General features: G+C 46.0%; 1 protein-coding gene across 2 annotated transcripts in view; it reads left to right on the top strand.

Moving 5' to 3' along the window:
• CAMK1D (calcium/calmodulin dependent protein kinase ID) overlaps nucleotides 1-22,193 on the top strand; it is a 394,574-nt gene that overhangs the window by 328,848 nt on the left and 43,533 nt on the right. For both annotated transcript variants that reach the window (XM_025000914.2, XM_025000915.2), the window contains exons 4-5: nucleotides 2,134-2,272; nucleotides 7,289-7,415. In XM_025000914.2, coding sequence (XP_024856682.1) covers nucleotides 2,134-2,272; nucleotides 7,289-7,415 — 266 coding nt within the window. The remainder of the gene's footprint in view (nucleotides 1-2,133; nucleotides 2,273-7,288; nucleotides 7,416-22,193) is intronic.

Genomic DNA, 22,193 nt, shown 5'->3' with positions numbered 1-22,193 from the left:
AGTTTGGAGGGAGGGAAAAGATCTGGCAAATTACAAGTTATGGGGTGCTAAGGGTGGGGAGCATTGTTGCCTAAGGCCTTCAGGCACCTTGCGGAGCATGTGAGTAGCAGCCCAGTGGTAGAACGCTAGCTCAGCGCCCTTACTGAAGGTGAGCCGATGTAGGGGGTGAGGAGGGGCACAGTCGAGATAGACTTTTCCTCCTGTACTGCTAATGACGCCTTGATTGGCACCAGCTGCACAGAGTGTCTGGCACCTAGTGGGCGCCCAGCACACGTAGAATGAGTGGTGAATAAGTGATCTAGTGAAGTGAACTGCCTCCAGGTGAATGACCCAAGTTTACCGTAACCCTAGCAGCAATACGTGTCCTGTAATACAGTCTTGTGTAGAGTTTCTGCATTGAAGCTCACTGGGAAGAAGAGTCTGGGAAAAAGGAAGAGTGGCGAGAACTTGATGAGAGTTGCTGAGATGGGATGTGAATGTCCTGGGATTCGGGTTCCCCCAAGGATGGATCGTTTAGACAGTGCGGTTGTCCAGCTGTACTTACTCCCCTCTTGTTTCTGTTTCTTTTCACTCTTTGAATTGCTTTTTTATTTTTCCAGAGCGTCTTTCTTCTTTTATCTAGATTGCTCAGTTTGCTTTGGAAATGAGACATTATCCAAGCTCAATATGGCTCAGACTGATTATAAGTAATGGGAGAGACTCATACACAGGCCTTTTATAGCTGCAATTTTGTTTTATTAGTTCTTTAAAAAAGAACATTTCAGTGGCTCAGTTATTGAACATTAATCGCCTTGACTTGCGGAGAATGAATCATAGCTTCATGTGTTGGTGTATGTGTGTGTTACTGCTGGGGCCTGTCTTTTAAAGATGTAAACGTTTTTTGTGAAAGTTTCGTGATTTTAGTATTTCAGATATATCTTTTCCATTTTATTTTGGGGAAATTTGTTTTTCTTTTATTAAAATAGTGCTAATAAATCCCTTGAAGCTAATTTCCAAAATGGCTTAATTATTTGAACAAAACACTTTTTCTTTGAGAATCCCGTAGTCTAAGAATTTGAAGGCAGAGGTGTTAGTTGAATTGTTTCTGTTCAGTATTTTGCAGTTCTGTTACTTTGTGAAACCTGGAGCAGCATCAAATATCATAGCTGAAAAGGACTCTGGAGGTTGTCCACCAGGGCCTTTTGACCTTTGGTGAACTAGGTTCCCTTTCGATAAATACCAAAAAATGCTTAATGAAGTCTGAAACTCAAAGCAAATTAAAATGGAATAGTCTCTCCCCCAAACCAAATTAAAACAATACACTGGAGTGTCGTTCTTCTATCTTTTTGTAATTCAAAAGTGGCTTTGACGTTCTGATGCATCTGAGGGAATGATTGACTAGATTAACTCCCTTATTTCATAGATGGAAAGACTGAGGTCCAAAGGTTCCCAGAGTCTTCATCTTCTCAGCATCTTAAGAGCAGATCTGGGTCAAGAACCCGGACATCCTGTTGGCTGCTTGCTATTTTGCCCACAAACACCCCATCCCACCACCCAGATCTTTAAGGCTACAGTCACATGTGAGGGGGGCCCCTCCGCAGTGTTGTCTCCCTGTCACTGATGATTCTGGAAGGTTATTCTGACTTAGTGTCCCAGCGGGATGGAGCAAAGGCCAAGAGAGACTTCTCGGGCCTGCCTAGTCCACAGGTCCTAGTGTGTTTTTATTCTCTTTCTTTCCTTCTAGACCGTCTGTACCATCATGACATAGAAACACTTCCCTGGTATAACTTCTGGGGAATAAGGAGACAACATTTAAATCTGAAAGTAGATTCATTTTTGAAATAGAATTTTACTCTTTCACCATATTGATAGGTCTTATTGATAGTTTTCCCTGAACAATTCAACATGTCTTTTTAAACATATACTGATTTGGGGACTTCCTGGTGGTCCAATGGCTAAGACTCTACAATCCCCATGCAGGGGGCCCAGGTTTGATTCCTGGTCAGGGAAGTAGGTCCCACATGCCACAAGATTGAAGATCCTGTGTGCTGCAACTGAGACCTGGTCAAAGATATAAAGATTTTTTTAAATAAATAAAACATTAAAAAAATAAACTTATACTGATTTGTTCTTTGTGTTTTTTTTTTTTAACAGTGTATCTGGTGGAGAGCTGTTTGACCGGATAGTGGAGAAAGGATTTTACACAGAGAAAGACGCTAGCACTCTGATCCGCCAGGTCTTGGATGCGGTCTACTATCTCCATAGAATGGGTATTGTCCACAGAGACCTCAAGGTGAGGCCATCACTTAGCAACACTCTCCAACTACTTTCCAACCCACAATGCACTGTCAGGAGAGGATCGGCTCCAGAGGAGGGATGAGGTTACCTTAGTTTGGAATAGGGGTGGAATGAATGGTGGGCTTTGCCTACTGTTAGTTGTCAGAGCCTTTGGGACCCAGAAGTGGCTTGAAAGATGATGGAGTTCAATGGGGCTGGCCATTGTTTGAGACATTTAATAACCATTATGCACTTCCCTGGTGGCTCAGATGGTAAAAGCGTCTGTCTACAATGCGGGAGACCCGGGTTCAATCCCTGGATTGGGAAGATCCCCTGGAGAAGGAAATGGCAATCCACTCCAGGACTACTGCCTGGAAAATCCCATGGACAGAGGAGCCTGGTAGGCTATAGCCCGTGGGGTCGCAAAGAGTCGGACACGACTGAGTGACTTCACTTTCACTTTCATGCACTAAAAGGGCCATGGGAGAGGTAGGTTGTGTATTGGTTCAAGCTTGTTTAAAGGGTAATTTTGATCAAGACATAGAGGCCATGAAGACCCTTTGCCCAGTGCAGTTCTTCAGTCTTTTCCAATTCCGGCCCTGCTTCAGCATAACCCACTACATGGTGGGGGTCGGGGGAAGAAGTGGCTGGTAGAGGAATGAGATGAGAGAGAAAGGAAATCGAAGATGATCAGGAAAGACAGATTAAATGACCTGCAAACACAGCCTTCTCCCTGTGTCCTGTTTGTTCCATTCTTATCTTTTCCCTACAATATTTAGGAATACTTGCCATTGACTAATAGCATTGAAGGATCTGGGCCTCGGTCACCTTGGCTCACAGGTCCCAGTAGATGCCAAAGGGTAGGTATCATAGTACCAAGAGTAAGGATCAAACATACCAATTTGAGGAACAGAAAAAATTGGTGTAATTGATCCGAAACTATAAAGTGGCTTCATTCTACAGTAGGTCCAGGCCCAGCCCCCAGGGTTCACTGACTGGTCAAGATGGAAACCCTACCCATTACGCATATGCTCCACTCCTGTCAGAAACACAGGGATCATATTGTACTGAAGCTGTGCTGTTCATGACTATGGGCAGTCTAAATCAATGTAAAGAATAAATCATAAACGTGTTAAAACAGAATGTTAACATCTGCCCGTTATCTGGTACTGGGTGTCAGGGTGTAAAACGGTATAGCTTTTTCTTTCATAGGGACCCACTGTAAAATTTTTCCTTCTTTTCTCCATGTTGATCTTTTCCCAGTGACTGAAGTAGTGGCTCCCAAATGTTAGCCTACATCAGACTTGTCTGCGTTTGTGCAAGCTAAGTCCGACTCTGTGTGACCCCATGGACTGTAGCCCTCCAGGCTTCTCTGTCCATGGGGATTCCCCAGGCAAGAATACTGGAGTGGGTGGCCATGCCCTCCTCCAGGGGATCTTCCTGACCCAGGGATTGAACCTGCATCTCTTATGTCTCCTGCACTGGCAGGCAGGTTCTTTACCACTAGCGAAGACTTATCTGCAGGGCTGAAAAGAAACAGATTTCTGGCCCTCCCCCAGAGGTTCTGACCCTGCAGGTCTGCAGCGGGCCTGGGAACTTGCATTTCTAAGGGGTTTACAGGTGATACTGATGTTGGCCTGGGAACCACACTTGGAGAACCACTGGATGAGGGTATTTGAGGACATTGATGGTGTTCTTACAGCCTTTGTAGGCTTTTTGATAGGTGAAATGGGCTGTAGGTAATCTTCAGGACTTTGGGGGTCCTTTAGAGGGCCAGGTGAGGGCTCGGTAAGGCCACATGGCACCTCCAAGCCAAGCAGCAGAGCCTTCTCTGCTCACTTGTGTTCTCACCAAATGCCAGTTCTGTGTTCTTGACCTCAGCAGTCAACTCTTCCTGAAACAAGTTAGCTTGGTGACCATGAAGATGTGATATGATGGGCAAGTTGTACTCACTGGAAATCCAGCCTAAGCAGATAGGCCATTTCCTAGATGGGCAATGTCTATTTCCCCTTAGAAAGACAGACTGGCTGCATGGGCGATGGGGGTTTTTATACACAGATAGTGCTTTTGGAGAAGTACATATGTCTCCCAGCTGGTAGAGGTTTAAGATCACCAGGCTTATCACTGTGGCAAGAACATTACCATTTTAGGACAATTTTGTGGGCTCTTTACAGAGGCACAAAGAAGTTTTATGTATGCAGAGGAAGTTGGGGTTCAGAAATTAAACTTTCATAAACCTCTAAAATACTTAACTTTGTGATCTAGGCCAGGGAAATAGAGAGTTTTACGGTTGGGTTAATTTAAGATTAGGCGGCTTCCCTGGTGGCTCAGTGCTGAAGAATCTGCCTGCCAGTGCAGGAGACACAAATTCGATCCCCGATCCAGGAAGATCCCACATGCTGCGGAGCAGGTAGGCCCATGCACCAGAACTACTGAGCCTGAGTGCCACAGCTGTTGAAGCCCTTGTGCCTTAGAGCCGCATGCTCTGCACGAAGAGTAGCCACCTCAATGAGAAGCCCACGCATTGCAACTAGAGGATAGTCCTCCTTGTAGCAACTGGAGAAAAGCCAGTGTAGCAACAACACAGCCAAAAATAAATAAATAAAATTATTTTTTAAAAGATTAGAGCACAACTTAGGATACTACTTAGCCCCCACACATGAACATATCTCTTTCTCCCTTCAGAAAGGCATTCCTGTGTCTTCTTGCCTGGGGAAGCTACTGAAGATCCTCAGTTGCCCTTTTTTCAAACCAAGAGAAGTGTCCTTGCTGCCTCCTCCTGTTGGGGAGGGGCTGCACTGTTGGCCTTGGAGCTGGATCATTCTTTGTTGGGGGAGGTTGTCCCATGCACGGGGACATGTTTAGCAGCATCCCTGGTCTCTGCCTGTGAGACGCCTGTACCACTCCTGAAGTTTAGACCACCGGAAATGTCTCTCGGCATTGCCAGGTGTTCCCTTGGGGGGTGAAAGATATCGCTGGATTAGGAGTATGATTATATGTAACATGAACTCTACAGGAAATGTTGATTCAGATCTTTTAAAAACTTACATGAACAAGGGTTGGAATTGACATCCCAAGTCATGTGTTGGCCACCAGCTGTCTTGCAAACATTCCATAAAATGCAGAAAAAATAATCTTTTAGGTGAGTCCTGGGCCTTGCAGGACCCCAGGCAGGATTGTAAGATCCCCTCTGTCCCCCCATCACCCACAGCCCTCCTTCTGCCAGCTGGGGGCCTCCACCTACATTATCCCTGAGCCCATCTTCTCTCCCACTTTCTTCTTTGTTCCCCCTACTTCCCCCTCCATCCTGAAAAGTCTTGCTGTCTTTACTAAATCTTGAGACAAGTATTGACCTAACCTGAGGATGACCAGCTGATTGAATCCTCGTCAGTAGTCGCCCTTCAGAAAAGCCGTTTATTGATCCAAATGCATCTCCTGTAGGAATAAGGTGTATGGAGAGATTCTGGGCTCTTAGGCCATCTCCTGCCTGGATGCAGCCTTGTCTAGGAGCATGAGATCCTTGACAGCTGCAGAAGCACTGTCAGGGATAGGAAGTTTCAAAATCAGAAACTTAAAAAAAAATCTCTCTGCCCCCATGATTGGACTCTTAACTCTTCACCAAATGCTAATCCCTAAGCATTCAGAGAAGCCACGTGCACTGTTCGGTTAGATTGTTTCCCTCTGCTTTCTGAGCATTATTGTTTCCACTATTGATTGGCCCATTTTATCCTAGTTTAAAACTCACTGGAAACATCCGCAAACATGCATTTGATTTTCTTCTAAACTCATGCTTTGTCCACAGGATTCATGTCCCTGTGGTTGATAAATGCTGTTCCTTTTTATCTTGTTATTTTGGGTGAAGGGTAGTATTTTGGGGGGATTCTGTTAAAGGAAAAATAAATTGGTTCTGACACATGTTCAAATGGTAAGGAATGTTTTATTCAAGACTCCTGCAAGAGGGACATCGCATTAGGGGAGAGAGTTGGGCTCCACTTCAAGTTCAGCAGGGACACATGAGGATGTATAACCACTGAGCAGAGTGAAGGGTCACGGATGGTAAATTACCAAGAGGAGATGGCAAGGGTAAAGGGTTTCTCACTCAACAGCTCTTCAGGGCTGCATAAGCCTCTCTCCCATTTTTTGCCAGGAACAACCAAATTCCCCAGTTTTCCAGAAGATGCCATGCAGAGGAGGTTTCATCGTCTCCCAGTTAGCCCCAGGGTTGTCACCCTTAAGCCCCTCCCACGTAGATACCATGAAGGTGCCACTGACGTGCAGATCTGAAGTGGAGACAAAGTTATAATCAAACCTTTGCTGCATGTAGGGAATTACTGCTTCCTGAACTCTGACATTTACAGTCGGGGAAGCACAGGAGGAACCATCACTCCGTGTTATACAGAAACACAAGCAGAGGCTTCGAGTTCTTGAGGACACGTGGCTAGAAAGTTCTGGATCCTCTACATCAATGCATTCCAGGATGACCTCCCTCTGCTTCCCAGGGAAGCAGGTGCTCTGGGAAGCATACTTCCCAGAGTGCGCAGGTGTCAGCTGGCTGAGGAAAGGGGGGTGTGCAATGCATGTGCAGAGCTGCACGACTCAGGAGGGTTCCGAGATCCGGGAGAGAGACCCTTAGGTCAGAGGCGGCTGCTGATAAGGGTCAGAAAAAAAGAAACCACAGACCTGTAAAAGCAGCGTTCTTTCTGGGAACCTCCTTTCCCCTAACCCAGCAAATGAATCGACAAGTCTGGAAGGCATATACTTTCTAGTTGCTTCAGTTATATACTTCAGCTTTTTTAATTAGAGGAAATATTAATAAGGGCTCACATTTCTTGAAAATCCATAAATGCCCCAATACTAGATAAGGCCCCCACATTGCTTTCATTAAACACTGCTTTTCTTAGGGTATTTACTGTGTCTAAAGCTCAAGTCTGTCCTCCATTGTCCTTAAGTTTTGGTGAGTTGGTGAGGCTCCCACAATTAACCCAGCTATCAACGTAGTTTGTAATTTTTTTTCCCCTACTTTTCTTTCTAGCCTGAGAACCTGTTGTACTACAGTCAAGATGAGGAGTCCAAAATCATGATCAGCGACTTTGGATTGTCCAAAATGGAAGGCAAAGGAGACGTGATGTCCACAGCGTGTGGGACCCCAGGCTATGTCGGTAAGGACTTTGCGTGTGTATTTTCCCATTTGTCATCCTGATCGCTTGTCTTTAGCATTCAAACCTGGCACCTGCGTCGTTTCCCTTGAGGGAGTAATAAAAAGATTGAGAGACACTGGAACGAGCTTCAAGGGATGTGGTTTCCCCTGAAACCCTCCCCTGAAATCCTGTTTGATTTGGGTGTGGGCCTGCATGGAGGCCAGGAATTGATTTGGGTGAATTCCCCGTTTCTAAGACCAGAAATACAGCACATGTATCTATGTTTTCACATATTTACAGTGACACGTTGAGACAGCAGTAGGGTGCAGACACACACGAAACATTTAAATGCTGAGGTAGGCATAGGTAGAAAGAAAAGATTGATCAGAGGAGTCTGGTTCAAACCTTGACCAAGTCACTCTCTTGGGCTCTCTGCCAATCCTGACCTGTCCTGGAGAAGCCAAGAATTTAAAATTTTTCCTACAATCAGAACCCCAGATCCTTTGTCCCAAACACAGCAGAATGCAGAAAAGGTTGTGGCAGATCTGAGCACTCAAATACCGAGAAGCCTCTTCCGTCTTCTAGGGTCCTGGAGAAAGGCCACTGGAGCTGTGGATGAAGTTAGACTTCATTTACAGGACTGTGTTCATTCCTCCAGCAATGTACACTCAGGTGCCTGCTGTGTGCTCCATGCTGTCCTAGGCACTGGGGTGAAGACCGTGCATATAGATCAGGCACCTGCCCTCATGGAGCTGACGTTTTAGTTGGGAGGGACAGACAGCAAAGAAACAGGTGAAGAGGCGTTTCAGACCTTGCATGCTATGAAGAAGATATAAACAGGGGTATGGGACAGAGTGACAAGTGTGAGGAAGAGTTGGAATGGCTAAGGGGACAGGAGGAGACCTGGGTATTGGCCTTCATGACGAGAAGCAGCCCCAGCCATGGGAAGGTTAGGAGACAGTGTTCCAAGTGGAGGCATCAGCTGGTGCTGCAGAGAGAGTACAAGCCAGGAAGGGCTAAGAGCCAGAGAAACGGAAATTGGTAAAGACTTTTGGGAACCAGAGACCAAGGCTGAATTCTCATCATACAAAGCATGATGGCTTTTCCTAGTGATAACAGTAAACCTGCCCTTAAGGAGGAGAGGTGAAGTTATATGACCAGTGCCGTGTGACCTTCCCTTATATGAGGGGAGCAGGCCTCATCTAGAATGAGTGTGGGGCCCCGAGCATTGTGGGAAACTCCAAATGACCTTGGAGGCACTTCAGGGCCCTTCAGGTGCTTGCATGATAATGGGCGTTAAGTCATCCCTGTTCATGTCACAACCTGTGCACTCTTAAAGGAACTTGGGGAGAAAAATACAGACTTGAGGGGAATAGAGAAAGAAAATGAGGGGAATAGAAAGAAGCAACAGATTTGGGAGAAGATCAAGATGGTGTAAATGTGGGAGGGGAGGAAAAGATGTGCTCAGTACCTCTTAGCTCTTGACTGTCCCTGGGTTTTGTCCCTGGGTTGTGTATTTGCATTGGACAGAGAAGGGAGAATGTTCTGATCTTGTTGGAAGAGGCAGCACATCTGATGGAGGTGCATGGGAGGGTAAGTTGTCCCTGCTCTAGGATAGAAAAGTGATGGTTTCAGGAAGAGCCTGGACCCCACCAGGAGAACTCAGAACAGTGGCTGTGGTGTGAGATGCGTGGGGAGACACACGTGTATGCCTGGGGGTGGTGCCATGAGTGGAAATGTGGGTGTGTGATGGGTGTGTGTAGAATTTCTCCAGTTTAGTCTAAGCCACCAAGCAAGCAGCAAGTAACAATGGATGACACAAGCTATTCTCATTTCTCTTAAAAGACAGGGAGGAAAAAGCCTGCTCCAACTGTGGTGAACCATAGACATCAGAAGATGGACAGGCTTGTGAGGTCCTGGGGTCCAGTCTCCTGGCCAGAATGGCCTTGCTGTGTCCCACTGGGGATGCTGTGGCCGCCCAGCTCCCCTTCGGGACAGCGGGTTCAGATGTCCTGACACAGAATGTGCATATTTACATATGGGTCACATCGTTCACATATTTGGCTCTGATGTTGGAAAGCTCTAGCACTTTCTAAATCGATTTCTGCTTTTTTGCATTTGGCAGAGCTGGTGGAACGGCAGTCTCTTTGGGTTTCTAAGTGGCTGCTATCCGAGTGGTCTGGTTCTGTTTAGACGTCAGATGCTGATGGGGCTGGGACTGACATTTGGATGTGGCCTTTGCTCTTATCATCCTACATGGTGGCGAGTGGAGCCATCAGGGAATTCTGTCATCAGACACAGGTTTGCTTTGAGTGAGGAGAGAGAGGAGGGCGACCGTGGGAATGGAGCGTTTCTGCTTGTTCATATTTATTAAGCACCAAGACTGCTGAGAGACCTCTTAGAGCAAAGAAGGCGCAACATCGGGGAGCTTGTGTCTCTGTAGACATGCCTTGGGCAGTGAGCAGCTGAGCTCAGGCTGTTTCTCCTCCACAGTGTGTGTGGCACGCTCCTATTTGACCATCAAAGCCCAGGTGACATAAGCCTCTTCTGATTGCTGTCCCAACACCCACTGTCTCCTCTGTCGTCTTTGTTCTTTTCCTTTCCTCATCATGGCCCTGATCACGTTGCATCTGGGCCCATCTTTATTCGTGTCTCGCCCGTGCTCCAGTAGAGCAGGGGCTGTGGCTGTGCTGTCTAATCTTTGCACAGACGCATGTTGAATAAACACCTAAGCTTATGAACATTAGTGATTTTTCTTCTCTGTTCCCCTGCCATTCATTCAGGGTGCGCTTATTGAATTCCTGTTACATGTCATGCACAGTAGTATGGTGTTAGGAATACAAATATGGGTTAGATAGACAGAGTCTCTGATCTCAAAATGTTCACAGTCTTGTGAGAGACAGAGGGCTAACAGGTGAATTGAATCATATTATGCATCATTCTAGGATTATTTATTTAGTGCCTACCTTCTGTTCTAGGCACTAGGGATGTATCTGTAGAAAGAAAAAAGAAATATAAAAATCCTCAATCTCTTGGCACTTATGTTTGAGATGGAGACAGACTATAGGCTAATAGATGTATTAATTAATATCTTAGATGGTGATGGGTGCTGTGCAGAAAAATAAAGCAGGAAAGAGAACAGGAAGTATCTGTGTGTGTGTGTGTGTGTGTGTGTCTGAGCAGGGAAGAGAACAGGATGTGTCTCTGGTTATGTAGAGAGAGTGGAGATAATTCTCAGCCTTAAAGAAAAGTGTTCATCATCCATCACAAAGGCACCGGTCATCACTTTTATACCATCTAGCGACTTTGCTTTTTAAACGAATGGACAACAATGTACAGTTTTCACTATGTGGCCCCTGGTTTAAAAGATGCTGACTTTGCTTTTTCATTCAGTTTTGTGGGAGAAAGGCACTTGTATGTAAGGTCAGTCCTGCTCCCTCAGAATGATGCTAAATGCGGCTAACAGTGTAGGTACAGAACTGCGGTTAGTTGCGTATTTGTGATTTTTATCTGTTTGTTCGTGATAAACAGATGCTGTGGTAAACTGTGGTAGACAGTTTATCCCTTGTGATAAACGCCAAGGGATCTTCCCGACCCAGGGATCAAACCTGGGTCTCCCACATGGCAGGCAGATTCTTTACCATCTGAGCCACCAGGGAAGTCCCTGTATCTCTGTTCAGTGACACTTTATTTAATATTATTATTGATTCACTAACGTTGAATTCAGGCCAACAGCACTGTAACTCCTGCCTAAATGAAGTTTATCGAATACACGCTTTCTCTCTAAGGCACACCCAGCCTTCTCGGGCTTGGGAGCCCTGGACAGCACCTTGGCCCTGACTCGTGAGGGCTGTTTTTAATAGCAAAGTCAACGAAAGGCACAAAAATGTGGGAAAATGTGACAGTGAGTGGACCATGAAAACCATGCTGCTGACAGTGTGAGAGATGAAACAAGAGGACAGAGCGCTGCCACGTGTGCCCCGGCTGGGAGTGAGCACTGCGGGCAACTCCAGGTTCTGGCCACTCTGGGCAGGTCTACAGATGGACACAAAAGCATCCCAAGTATTGATCTGGGGGCTGCAGATGGGTTTTAGCAAGTAGGCAAATTCAGATACGGAATCCATAAGTAGTGAGAATGGACGTTAGTTGGGAACTGACAGCTTCTGATGTGTTTTATTTTTCGTTTTGTGGGGGGTTGGTTGTGCTGCACCTCTTGTGGGATCTTAATTCCCCAGCCAGGGATTGAACCAGCACCCCCTGCAGTGAAAGCTTGGGAGTCCTAACCACTAGATCACCAGGGAAGTTCCCTCTGATGCATTTTAAAGCTATGAACCTGAATGGAATCTGCAAGGGGCGGGTGTAGCAGGGAGGGGCGGGGGGGTTAGGGGGGAGGGGGCGGCGAGCAGGTGTAGAAGGAGGAGGGAATGGTCCTGGGGTTGAGTCCTGGGGACTTGGAGGGACAGAGAAGGGACAGAGGTGAAGTGGGAAGAGAAGCGGGGGAGTGTGGCATTTGGACAGTGCTTCAGGAAGGACGAAGTGCCCTGTATCAGTGGTGGCTGTTGATTCAGGTAACATGAAGATTGAAGAGTGGGGACCACTGTTTGGGGGAGCTTGAATGATGGATTAATTGAATAATCAGGTATTTCTATGGGAACCTGGTAGTCAGAGGAATGCTGGAGAGAAGAGTGCCGTCAACCCTGGGAATGGACACTGCCCTGTCCACCTGTCCCCCACCCCCCCACCCAGTAGTCTGATGGGGACACTGTTTGGGACCTTGGACATGGAGGCCGTAGCCATGGCCTCCTTTTCGCCCCAACTGTTTTTGATTTGAATAGGGCAGGCCCAGTGGGCATTTCTGGGAGAGAAGGAAGAGAGTACCGTTCTCCTGCTGCCCATCCTGGGGGTCCTGAACGCCCCCAGGCCCGAGCCAGGAGCAGAGGCCGGCTGTCAGCTTTAGTGCAGAATCCTTCCCAGTCATGCTGGTTTCAGTCGGCAGGCGCGGTTATTCTGTTGTTGTGTCAGTTATCACCTAAATGAATCTGCAACTGAATAGTTTTACCAACGTCATTACTTCAATTTAAATGAGTTCTCTAATAGTGAAATAATATTGGGAAAATGGCTGTTTAGCTCACATATCCCAGTACACATGGTACCTTGGGAGAAAGCGAAGGAATCTGAGCCCTTTGAACTTCACCCTTGACCCTTAGCAGCTGCGAAGGGTCCTTGTTGTTGTTGTTCAGTCACTAAGTCGACTCTGACCCTTTGCAACTCCATGGACCCTGCCAGGCTCCTCTGTCCATGGGATTTTCCAGGCAAGAATAGTGGAGTGGGTAGCCCTTTCCTCCTCCAGAGGATCTTCCTGACCCAGAGATGGAACCCGAGTCTCCTGCATTGGCAGGCAGATTCTTTACTGCTGAGTTACCGGGGAAGCCATGAGGTCCTTACACAGCCTGTATAAGGAACCTGGGCCTGGGCTGGGTGTCAGGTCACTGGTGACAGGATTGCGGGCATCTCCATATTGGTGTTCTGGTGTATTGCATTCCTACTGCAGGCAGCCCCTGGGGCTCTGTAGACACCTGGGGCTGCTCCAGTACATGATGGCCAGTGGGAAACATGGACCCATATAAGGGATCATGTTTGCAGTATCTAGTAACTGACATTTCAGAAGCAACCTCATAGTATGGGTGAGAGGGGGCTGGGCGAGGGCTAGAACCACAAGGGAGGAGACTCATAGAGGAGGCAGGATTTGAAGGCAGGGTAGAAGCTGGGCCAAGATGAAGGGAGTGATGGATGCAGGCAAGCAGGAGAACAAAGGTCCAGGGTTGTGAATGACTTCAGGTACACGGTCTGGGGGATGAGCAGACTGACTTGGCTTGGAGGGCGGACCTGCATTAATAAGTCCTTGGAGAGAATTTAGGAGAAACATCAGGCTGTCTGGTGGCGATCAGATCCTCAGGGTAACAAGGTGACCGTCAGTATGGTGCTGACCTGGATTTGGAATCCATTTAATTGAGCCAAATGTAACAATCCCCTTGGCACCGCCAGTAAGACATAAAATCAGAGCTGAAAAGTTTGTAACGTTACTTATGCGACTTGCTCTGCTGCATCAATTAAAATACCAACAAGCTCTCCTGAATCACTAAACAGAAACAATAAGTCACGGAAAGCATTCATATTAGTCATGTAATTGATAAGAGACTAGAGATGACAAATGTACCTCTGTTTAGTAGGGAAAAGCCTATGTTTGACTTCTAGATAATTGCTATTTGCACACTGGTGTGATTTCTCAGATTCTATGGGGAAAATTCTATTGGAAAATTAAGTTCTTTTAAAAAAACTTTGAACCTTTGTCTCTGAGTTAAGTGACGAAGTGCCTCACCAGAGGGCAAGCCTGTGCTCTTACTGATTCTTCGAGAGAACAGTCTTTCTTTTTCAGACATTGCAAGCTTCGTTTTCAAAAGGGCAAGCAGGCAGGGGTGGTGCTCGGTGGCGCTCTCTGATGTTTGCCTTTGAGCTCCATGAGACTTTCTTTTTCCATCGAGCTGTTTGAGTGATGATCCCTCACTTTGCAGTCTTCCATTTGGAATACATGCCAGGAACCACTTTTTCATTATTGGATGTTCCTCAGAAATAAGGAGAGAAGCCTTTCTGTCTGAGCTGTCATTGTGTTTATAAGCAGAACTATATCTTGGTCCTTCAGAAGGTGCCTTACTGTGACGTTACTTAAACTGTGAAGAAGGAGGCATTCCAGTCTCTTCTCATAACTTAGTTGCCTGCAGAGACGTTGCTGAAGGCTTTGGTCTATCCCTGGCTTAACGTGTCTGAAATCGTTTAGACAAGTTTCGTGTGTTCCCCTCTAAATGGAAATGGAGAACAGTTGGTCAGCATTCTTGGCATATTTTTTCACTGTTAGAGAAATTTTTTTAATTCATGAGATCATTGCATTGTGAAAACTTGATAAGGAGCTTGGGGTTTGGATGAGATCTTGGAAACTGGGGATTCCAGGAACTAGGGTTTCATGCTGGGATGAAGACCTGCTCTCAAAGCTGCCCAGCCTGTAGCTGGTGGCCATCACAACAGGGGGTCTTGAATGTGAGATTCTGTCTCTGCCACTGCTTACTTGTAAGGAAGGCCTGCTGCTGCTAAGTCACTTAAGTCGTGTCTGACTGTGTGTGACCCCAGAGACAGCAGCCTACCAGGCTCCCCCGTCCCTGGGATTCTCCAGGCAAGAACACTAAAGTGGGTTGCCATTTCCTTCTCCAATGCATGGGAGTGAAAAGTGAAAGTGAAGTTGCTCAGTCGTGTCTGACTCTTAGCGACCCCATAGACTGCAGCCCACCAGGCTCCTCCATCCATGGGATTTTCCAGGCAAGAGTACTGGAGTGGGGTGCCATTGCCTTCTCCAAGGAAGGCCTGAGCCATCCCTTGGGTTCTCAGTTTCTTGTTTGTAAAATAAGCCTGCTGAACTGATTATCAAATCAGGTCCCACTGCTCTCCACTTACAAAAACGATACTCATTGTTGATAGAAAGGAAAGGTACCTCTAATCAGAACACCAGCAATCTGGGGAGATGGTGGACTTAGTGTCCCCACAAAACCACCTCCCAAGATCCTGCTCTGCCATGAAAGCTTTTAAGGGAAACAGGGAAGTCATCTCGTGACTCACTGAGGCAGGGGCCAGTCATCGCCCTCCCCCACTGCATACGCACTTGGGTGCTGGCTGGTCCACTCCTTCTGGCCTTTCTTCAGATGTTATCTTGTTCACACAGTTGTTTGCAAACTGAAGAGAAGCTAGGGAAGAGATCTGGTCCTCTGTCAGTTCCTTATTCTTCATTTCTGCTTCTTTGATTTGTGAAAGAACCAACAAGGTAGGCAAAGGATTGTATGAACAAAAGATTAGTAAGGTGTGCCAGGGCTGGAGATGAATACAGCATGGGGGCGCCTGGTTTAAGGTTAGTGGTAAGGCGAGACAGAAGGGCCACCTGCAGGGAACTTTCCTACTAGGAGCTTTTTCCTATCAAAAGATGCTTACAGATTGACCTCTGTGACTTTTTTTCTGGTTCTACTATCCTGTTATTTCTACAGACATCTGACTTAGTATCCTTTAAGTGTATAAATATGTGTGTGTCAAGGAAATTTGACCGTCTTTTTTTCCCCCATCTTCATTCAGAACACACAAGAAAAAAAACTCAATTAAGTTGACGTCACCCATCTCTTAAGCAAGCTGGGCCACTCGGTTCCTTTTATCTTTCCTCATGGATCGTCTGTTCCTGCTGCTTTCATCTTCACTCTTCTGTGCGGTCATTCTCTCCCAGAGAGCTGGGGCTTTACTTGTTGTTCACTTAAATTTTAGCACACGTCTCTGAGCATTACATCATTGTTCTCACCCTCTCAGACCCTTAGCATTGAAACAGGATTTTCTGTAACTGATAAATTGTCACACAGATGACTGAGTGGAAGGTCCAGATAAGAACTTCCTCTTTCCTTCTCTCTCAGCAGCTGCTCAGTGACAACCAACAGCAACTGTTTCATTACACTGGGCGCTGCACCCAGACTCCATTTGTCAGAGAGAACAGCCCCCCGCCCGCACATGGGGAGAGTTTTAGGGCAAGACTTTTAGCCCTTGACAGTGAATATGGGTGAGGGCAAAAGGTCATGAGCAGAACACAAGCAAAGGGAACGCAGCCCTGCCCTGGAAGAGTCCCCGCCCCCACTAAATCCCTCCTAAAACTGTGAAGCAGTCTCCATCCTTCTGGAATTCCTTCACAGCTCCTCTCTCAACACTTGAATCCTGGGGATGGAATTTCATGGTTTCTGAACTGATACCATTTTTGCGGTGGTAGAGTGGAAAGAAGCTCTGCCACGTTTTGGAATTTACTCTTTTTTTTTTTCCTTTGAATGATTATAGACCAAAACATTGAAATGAGTGTAACAGTCTTCTTCATGTTGAAGTGTAGTTCATCAGATTTCAGAAGCGAGGAGGGCTTCAGTGCAAAGGAGCCATCTGGCTGTGGTCACAAACCCCTTAGGGCAGAGGCAGAATCTTGGGCCCACCTGCAGGGAACACGTTACGGGGTTATCCCTGCCACACTGCTCTGAAATGCCTTACTCAGAACGTTTTTCTTCCTCTGTTGCGCTGAGTTCCAGGTCTCTCCCACGTTTGAAAACACCAGATACCAGCCACCCTCCCTGTTTTCCACTCCCTTTCCATTCCTTCCCGGACTCCCACCAGCCACATTTTGGCTTCGGGAGCATTTGAATAGTAACCCAGCTCCAGTCAGACTGGTAATGGGAAACCAGGATGGCGCTTTAATGGGGACAATTCATGCCTGTGGTAAAATTCAAGAAGTGACTAGGAAAATCCAAGTGAGCCGCTCCTCTGTGATGCATTTTTAGTGAATTACGACTCGAAAAGAGGATGAGAGAGAGCTAAGGAACCTATAACCAGCACAATGAGAACAAGCTGTCCCGAGAACCTTCTGCTCCTCCTGACTTGTGCAACTTCGGGCTGAAGACAAACCACCAGCAAGGAAGGATTCTGTATTTCAGCTGTGTTTTTGTTTGCCAACAATCCAGATTGCAATACTCTAAATCTAGGTGAAGCAACATTATGCTCATAGTAAAGCCCCTCACTGAGGGTTTTTTTTTTTTTTCTTTTTGAATACTCCTCCTGCTGAAAATTCTACTGGCAGGAAGCAGATCTGAGTAAACTTGTTCAGTACCGCCTCCTCTTTGTAATGCAGCTCTCTCCGAGGCTGGATTCTCCTCTGATATATATGCCTGAATTTTATTTTCCTTGATCTTTAGGATTTTATTTACTGGCTCTGAACAGGTCACTACTGGAAAGAAATGTCCTCTTTCTCTCCCACTGTATTTTTATTTACAATGTGTTAGTTTCAGGTGTGCAGCAAAGTGGTTCAGTTATACGTATCTATGTATGCGTGCATGCTAAGTCAATTCAGTAGTGCCTGACTCTTTGCGACCCCAAGGACTGTAGCCCGCCAGGCTCCTCTGTCCATGGGATTCTTCAGGAAGAATACTGGAATGGGTTGCCATTTCCTTCTCCAGGGGATCTTCCCAACCCAGGGATCTAACCCGGGTCTTTTGTGTCTTCTTCACTGGCAGGCAGGTTCTTTACCGCTAGCACCACCTGGGAAAGCCCGTATGTATCTGCCAGTGCTGCTGCTGCTTCACTGTGTCTCTTCAGTCATTTCCGACTCTGTGGGACCCTATGGACTGCAGCCATAGGCTCCTCTATCCATGGGATTCTCCAGGCAAGAGTAGTAGAGTAGGTTGTCACACCCTCCTCCAGGAGATCTTCCTGACCCAGGGATTGAACCTGGGTCTCCTGCATTGCAGGCAAATTCTGTACTGCTGTGTTACCAGGGAAGCCCATCTATATCTATGTATTAATATCTGTTCTTATTCAGATTCTTTCCCCTTATAGGTTATTAGAAGATATTGAGCTGAGTTCCCTGTGCTACACAGTAGGTCTTTGTTGGTTGCCTGTTTTATATATAGAGGTTTGTATCTCCCACTGTTTCAGTGAAGTCCTTCTTGCCACCTCGATGACACACAAATGTCACTAACCCTTTGGAACTATATTGCAGTTTGGTTTAAGCTCTATTCATTTATCCACCAGCAGAGTTGCTGTGACCCTTCTCACCACCTGTGGAGATTCCTCAGGGACAGGAAGACTTGGTTCAAGTGTCCTGGGACACACATCCATAACATACAGTTGGCCATCTGGATCCACAGATTCCAAATTCTCGGATTCAACCAAATGCAGATCGAAAAATTTTTTTTTAATTTAAATTTATTTATTTTAATTGGAGGCTAATTACTTTACAATATTGTATTGTTCTGCCACACATCAACATGAATCCGCCATGGGTGTACATGTGTTCCCCATCCTGAGCCCCCCTCCCACCTCCCTCCCTGTACCATCCCTCTGGGTCATCCCAGTGCACCAGCCCCAAGCATCCTGTATCGAACCTGGACTGGCAATTTGTTTCTTATATGACATTATACATGTTTCAATGCCATTCCCCCAAATCATCCCACCCTCACCCTCTCCCACAGAGTCTAAAAGGCTGTTCTATACATCTGTGTCTCTTTTGCTGTCTTGCATACAGGGTTATCATTACCATCTTTCTAAATTCCATATATATGCATCAGTATACTGTATTGGTGTTTTTCTTTCTGGCTTACTTCACTCTGTATAATAGGCTCCAGTTTCATCCACCTCATTAGAACTGATTCAAATGTATTCTTTTTAATGGCTGAGTAATACTCCATTGTGTATATGTACCACAGCTTTCTTATCCATTTGTTAATATTTTTTAATTGCAAAAAAGCTCCAAAAGAGCAAAACTTGAATTTGCTGCTTATCAGCAATGATTTATACGGCCTTAACATTGTATAAGGTTTTACAGGTCATCTAGAGATGATTTGAAGTTTGCAGGAGGATGTTGTAAATAATATGCAAATACTGTGCCATGTAATGTATGGGACTTCAGCAAGGTCAGCCACAGGGAGCGACAGATGAACCTTAGACTAAGCCATAGACTGACAGGTTGCCCGTCTGCCTGCCTGCCTGTCTGCTGATGTCATAGGCTACGTAGTAGGCTGGATGTTTCAAATTCATTTTCAAAAAGCAGAAGCTCATTCAAAGACAGGTAGAGGTGTCGCTGCTCTGAGGGTCCCGTCAGCTCTATCTCAAGTGGCACAGGTGGCAGCAGTGTAGCACATTCCAGAGAATTAAGCAGTGCACCCCAGTGTTCATAGCAGCCCCATTTACAATGGCAAGGCAGGGGAGCAACCTCAATGTCCATCCACAGATGAATAAATAACGAAGACGTGGTGTGTGTATACATATGTATACACACACACACAGTGGAATACTACTCAGCCATAAAAAGAATGAAATAATGCCATTTGCAACAGCATGGATGGATGGACCTAGAGCTTATCATACTAAGTAAAGTAAATCAGACAAAGGTAAATACCACCATATGATAGCACTTAAGTGTGGAATCTAAAATGTGACACAAATGAAGTTACTTACAAAACAGACTCACTGACGTGGAAAACAAACTTATGGTTACCAAGGAGGAAGCTGTGGGGGAGGGATTAATTATCAGTTTGGGATTATCAGATCCAAGCTACTATATATAAAATAGATATACAACAAGGTCCTACTGTATAGCACAGGGGACTGTATTCAATATCCTGTAAGAAACCATAATGGAAAAGAATATGAAAAATAATCTATCTATATGCACACACACACACACACACACACACACACACACATATATATATAACTGAATCATTTTGCCATATACCAGAAACTAATACAACATTATAAATCAACTATATTTCAATAAAGTAAAACTTAGGGGAAAAAATTAGGATATGGGCATTTTTATAACCAGTCTTCCAGAACAATTTTCAACCTTCTTTAAAAAAGAATTATAACTGAGGCCCGTGAAAGCAAGAACTGGTTAGAACTGGGCTTTGCACCCTTGTCCCTGCTTAAAGGATGAGGAGAGCTCAGGGCGATGGAGATAGAAACCTTGATGACCCCGGCCTGGAGGTAGGGGAGGTGGGGGCCGGGGGAGAAAATGTGGGAGGAGCTCAGTCTGTCCTTCCCTCAGTAGACGCAGAGCCATAAAGGTGCCACACACAGCCAGAGCCCCTGGCCAGCACATGGATCTCTGATACCAGGACAAATGGTCCTCATGCTCACAGCACTGCCAGTCAGCCATGATGACAGGCTGCTCCTGTTACCGGGTCAGGGCTGGTGTCTGGACCAAGAGGGGATGATGTAAATGTGCTGGTGATGAAGTGACCACAGGGATCCATAACTAGATGAACAAAGGGACCACCTGGCTCCTGCCAGCTCTAAGACTCAAGCTCTCCCGACCGGCCCTTCCAGTCTCCTGTGAGCCTGGCTCAGTCCTGACTTTTGAGGGTTTTCATCAAAAGGGTGGAAATCTTCCTTTATGAATCATTTCCATTATGTTAAGCTAGAATCAAAGGAAAGTACTGCATGATATCAGGAATCTATCCAGCCTTACTTCTAGAAAGTGATAAAGCCTACATTCCTTTTGCTCCCTTGATCTTACCAACTTCTCTTCCTTACATAATAACTACTACTTATACCCATAAGTTATGTGCTGCTTATTTCCTGTAAGCCTCATAACAGTCCTCAAAGTTGGCCTCTATTGATGTTCCCATTTTACAGATGAGCAAAATGGAGGCTGAGAAAGGTTAAGGGACTTACCCATGTCCACACATGCAGTAAATGGTAGAGCCTAGGTACCCAGCTATTTAAAACTTCTTATATCCAGACAACTAAAGTCATTTTTTGTTACAAGAACCTAAATCCTGGCAACCATTCCACATCCTTCAGACCTCTCCTACTCTTATCTCTACACCTATTACTTTTTTCTTAGAGTACAACGTGAAGGCCTATTCTTACAGCACCACTGGCCACAGTAATTTCTTTCACTGGTTGTATCTTTCACTATCTATTTTCACCTTATTTTTCATTTGACTATTGGAGGTAATTTATTTTTTTCCTTGAATATTTTTAAGTCTTCCCTGGTGGCTCAGACAATAAAGAATCTGCCTGCAATGCAGGAGGCCTGGGTTCAATCCCAGGTCAGGAAGATTCCCCTGGAGAAGGGAAATGGCAACCCACTCCAGTATTCTTGCCTGGAGAATCCCATGGACAGAAGAGTCTGGCAGGCTGCAGTCCATAGGGTCACAAAAGAGTCAGACAGGACTGAGCAACTAACACTTTCACTTTAGAGTAAGTTCAGTTATCTTCAGAGCTGGATTTCAAATGAGTTAAATTAAAAAATCAAGACCACCTCTCAAACCTGCCATGATCTTGTCTGAGTACAATCATCGTCCTTAGGAAGGTGGCTGAGGCTTGTGTGTACCCTCAGTGACGCAGAGAACAGGTGTGCCCTGGGGGCAGGGGCCGGCTGTGCTGCGGTCACCTATAGAGCCGGTGCCTGAAGTGGGATGCAACCCGTTAAGCAATTGAATGAGGAGAAGCCCCCCCACTGTGGTTCTGGACCACTGGCTCTTCTTTTCCATCATTGAGGGCTGCTCCTGCCACCTTGGGCCACCCCTCCTGCCAGTGCCTCTCTTCTCCCCAAGAAGTGACATCTTTGACCTATGGAGAGGAGTGGTCCTCAGACACCCATGGAGGAAACAAATCACCTTGAACATGAACGTGGCAACACGGTGAGTTCTCAGTCTCCCCTCTCTCTGCAGCACATCCTTGGATGCAGGAAAAGGGAAAATTCCTCCTCTGTTTTATTAGAGCCTGAGGATTGATGACTGTGGCCCCCGCCCCTACAAGCCACTGTCCGCGTTTCCAATTCCACTTGGTTAGGCCTTTTTCTCTCTCTCTGATTCAGTAAGGAAAATGGGCAACTTAATTGTTTTAAAAACAACATGAAAGGTTTCTGGAATTTTTTTTTTTTTTAAATCTCTGGAGTCCTTCCCTTTACCAGAAATCCTTGCTCTAAATCAATATAGAACAGCTCTGTTTATAGGAGACATTTCCCACCAAGTGGAATTTTCCACAGTGGGTTGGTAGTGAGTCTCATAACAGTAAATTTAATTATTGTCATTTTGGAACCTACTGTTTCACTGGAGAGCGTGGGGTAAGCCTGGGGCTCAGAAGGCAGAACATCTGTCCACAGATCCTTCCAGGAGCTCGTGGGAGGCTCTGCTGAGGCTGGAGATGACTTCTACTTACTGGTGTAAATTCAGCTGA

The sequence above is a fragment of the Bos taurus genome, chromosome 13 (assembly GCF_002263795.3).
Source record: "Bos taurus isolate L1 Dominette 01449 registration number 42190680 breed Hereford chromosome 13, ARS-UCD2.0, whole genome shotgun sequence".
Lineage (NCBI taxonomy): Eukaryota > Metazoa > Chordata > Mammalia > Artiodactyla > Bovidae > Bos > Bos taurus.
This window is presented reverse-complemented; position numbering and strand designations above follow the sequence as displayed.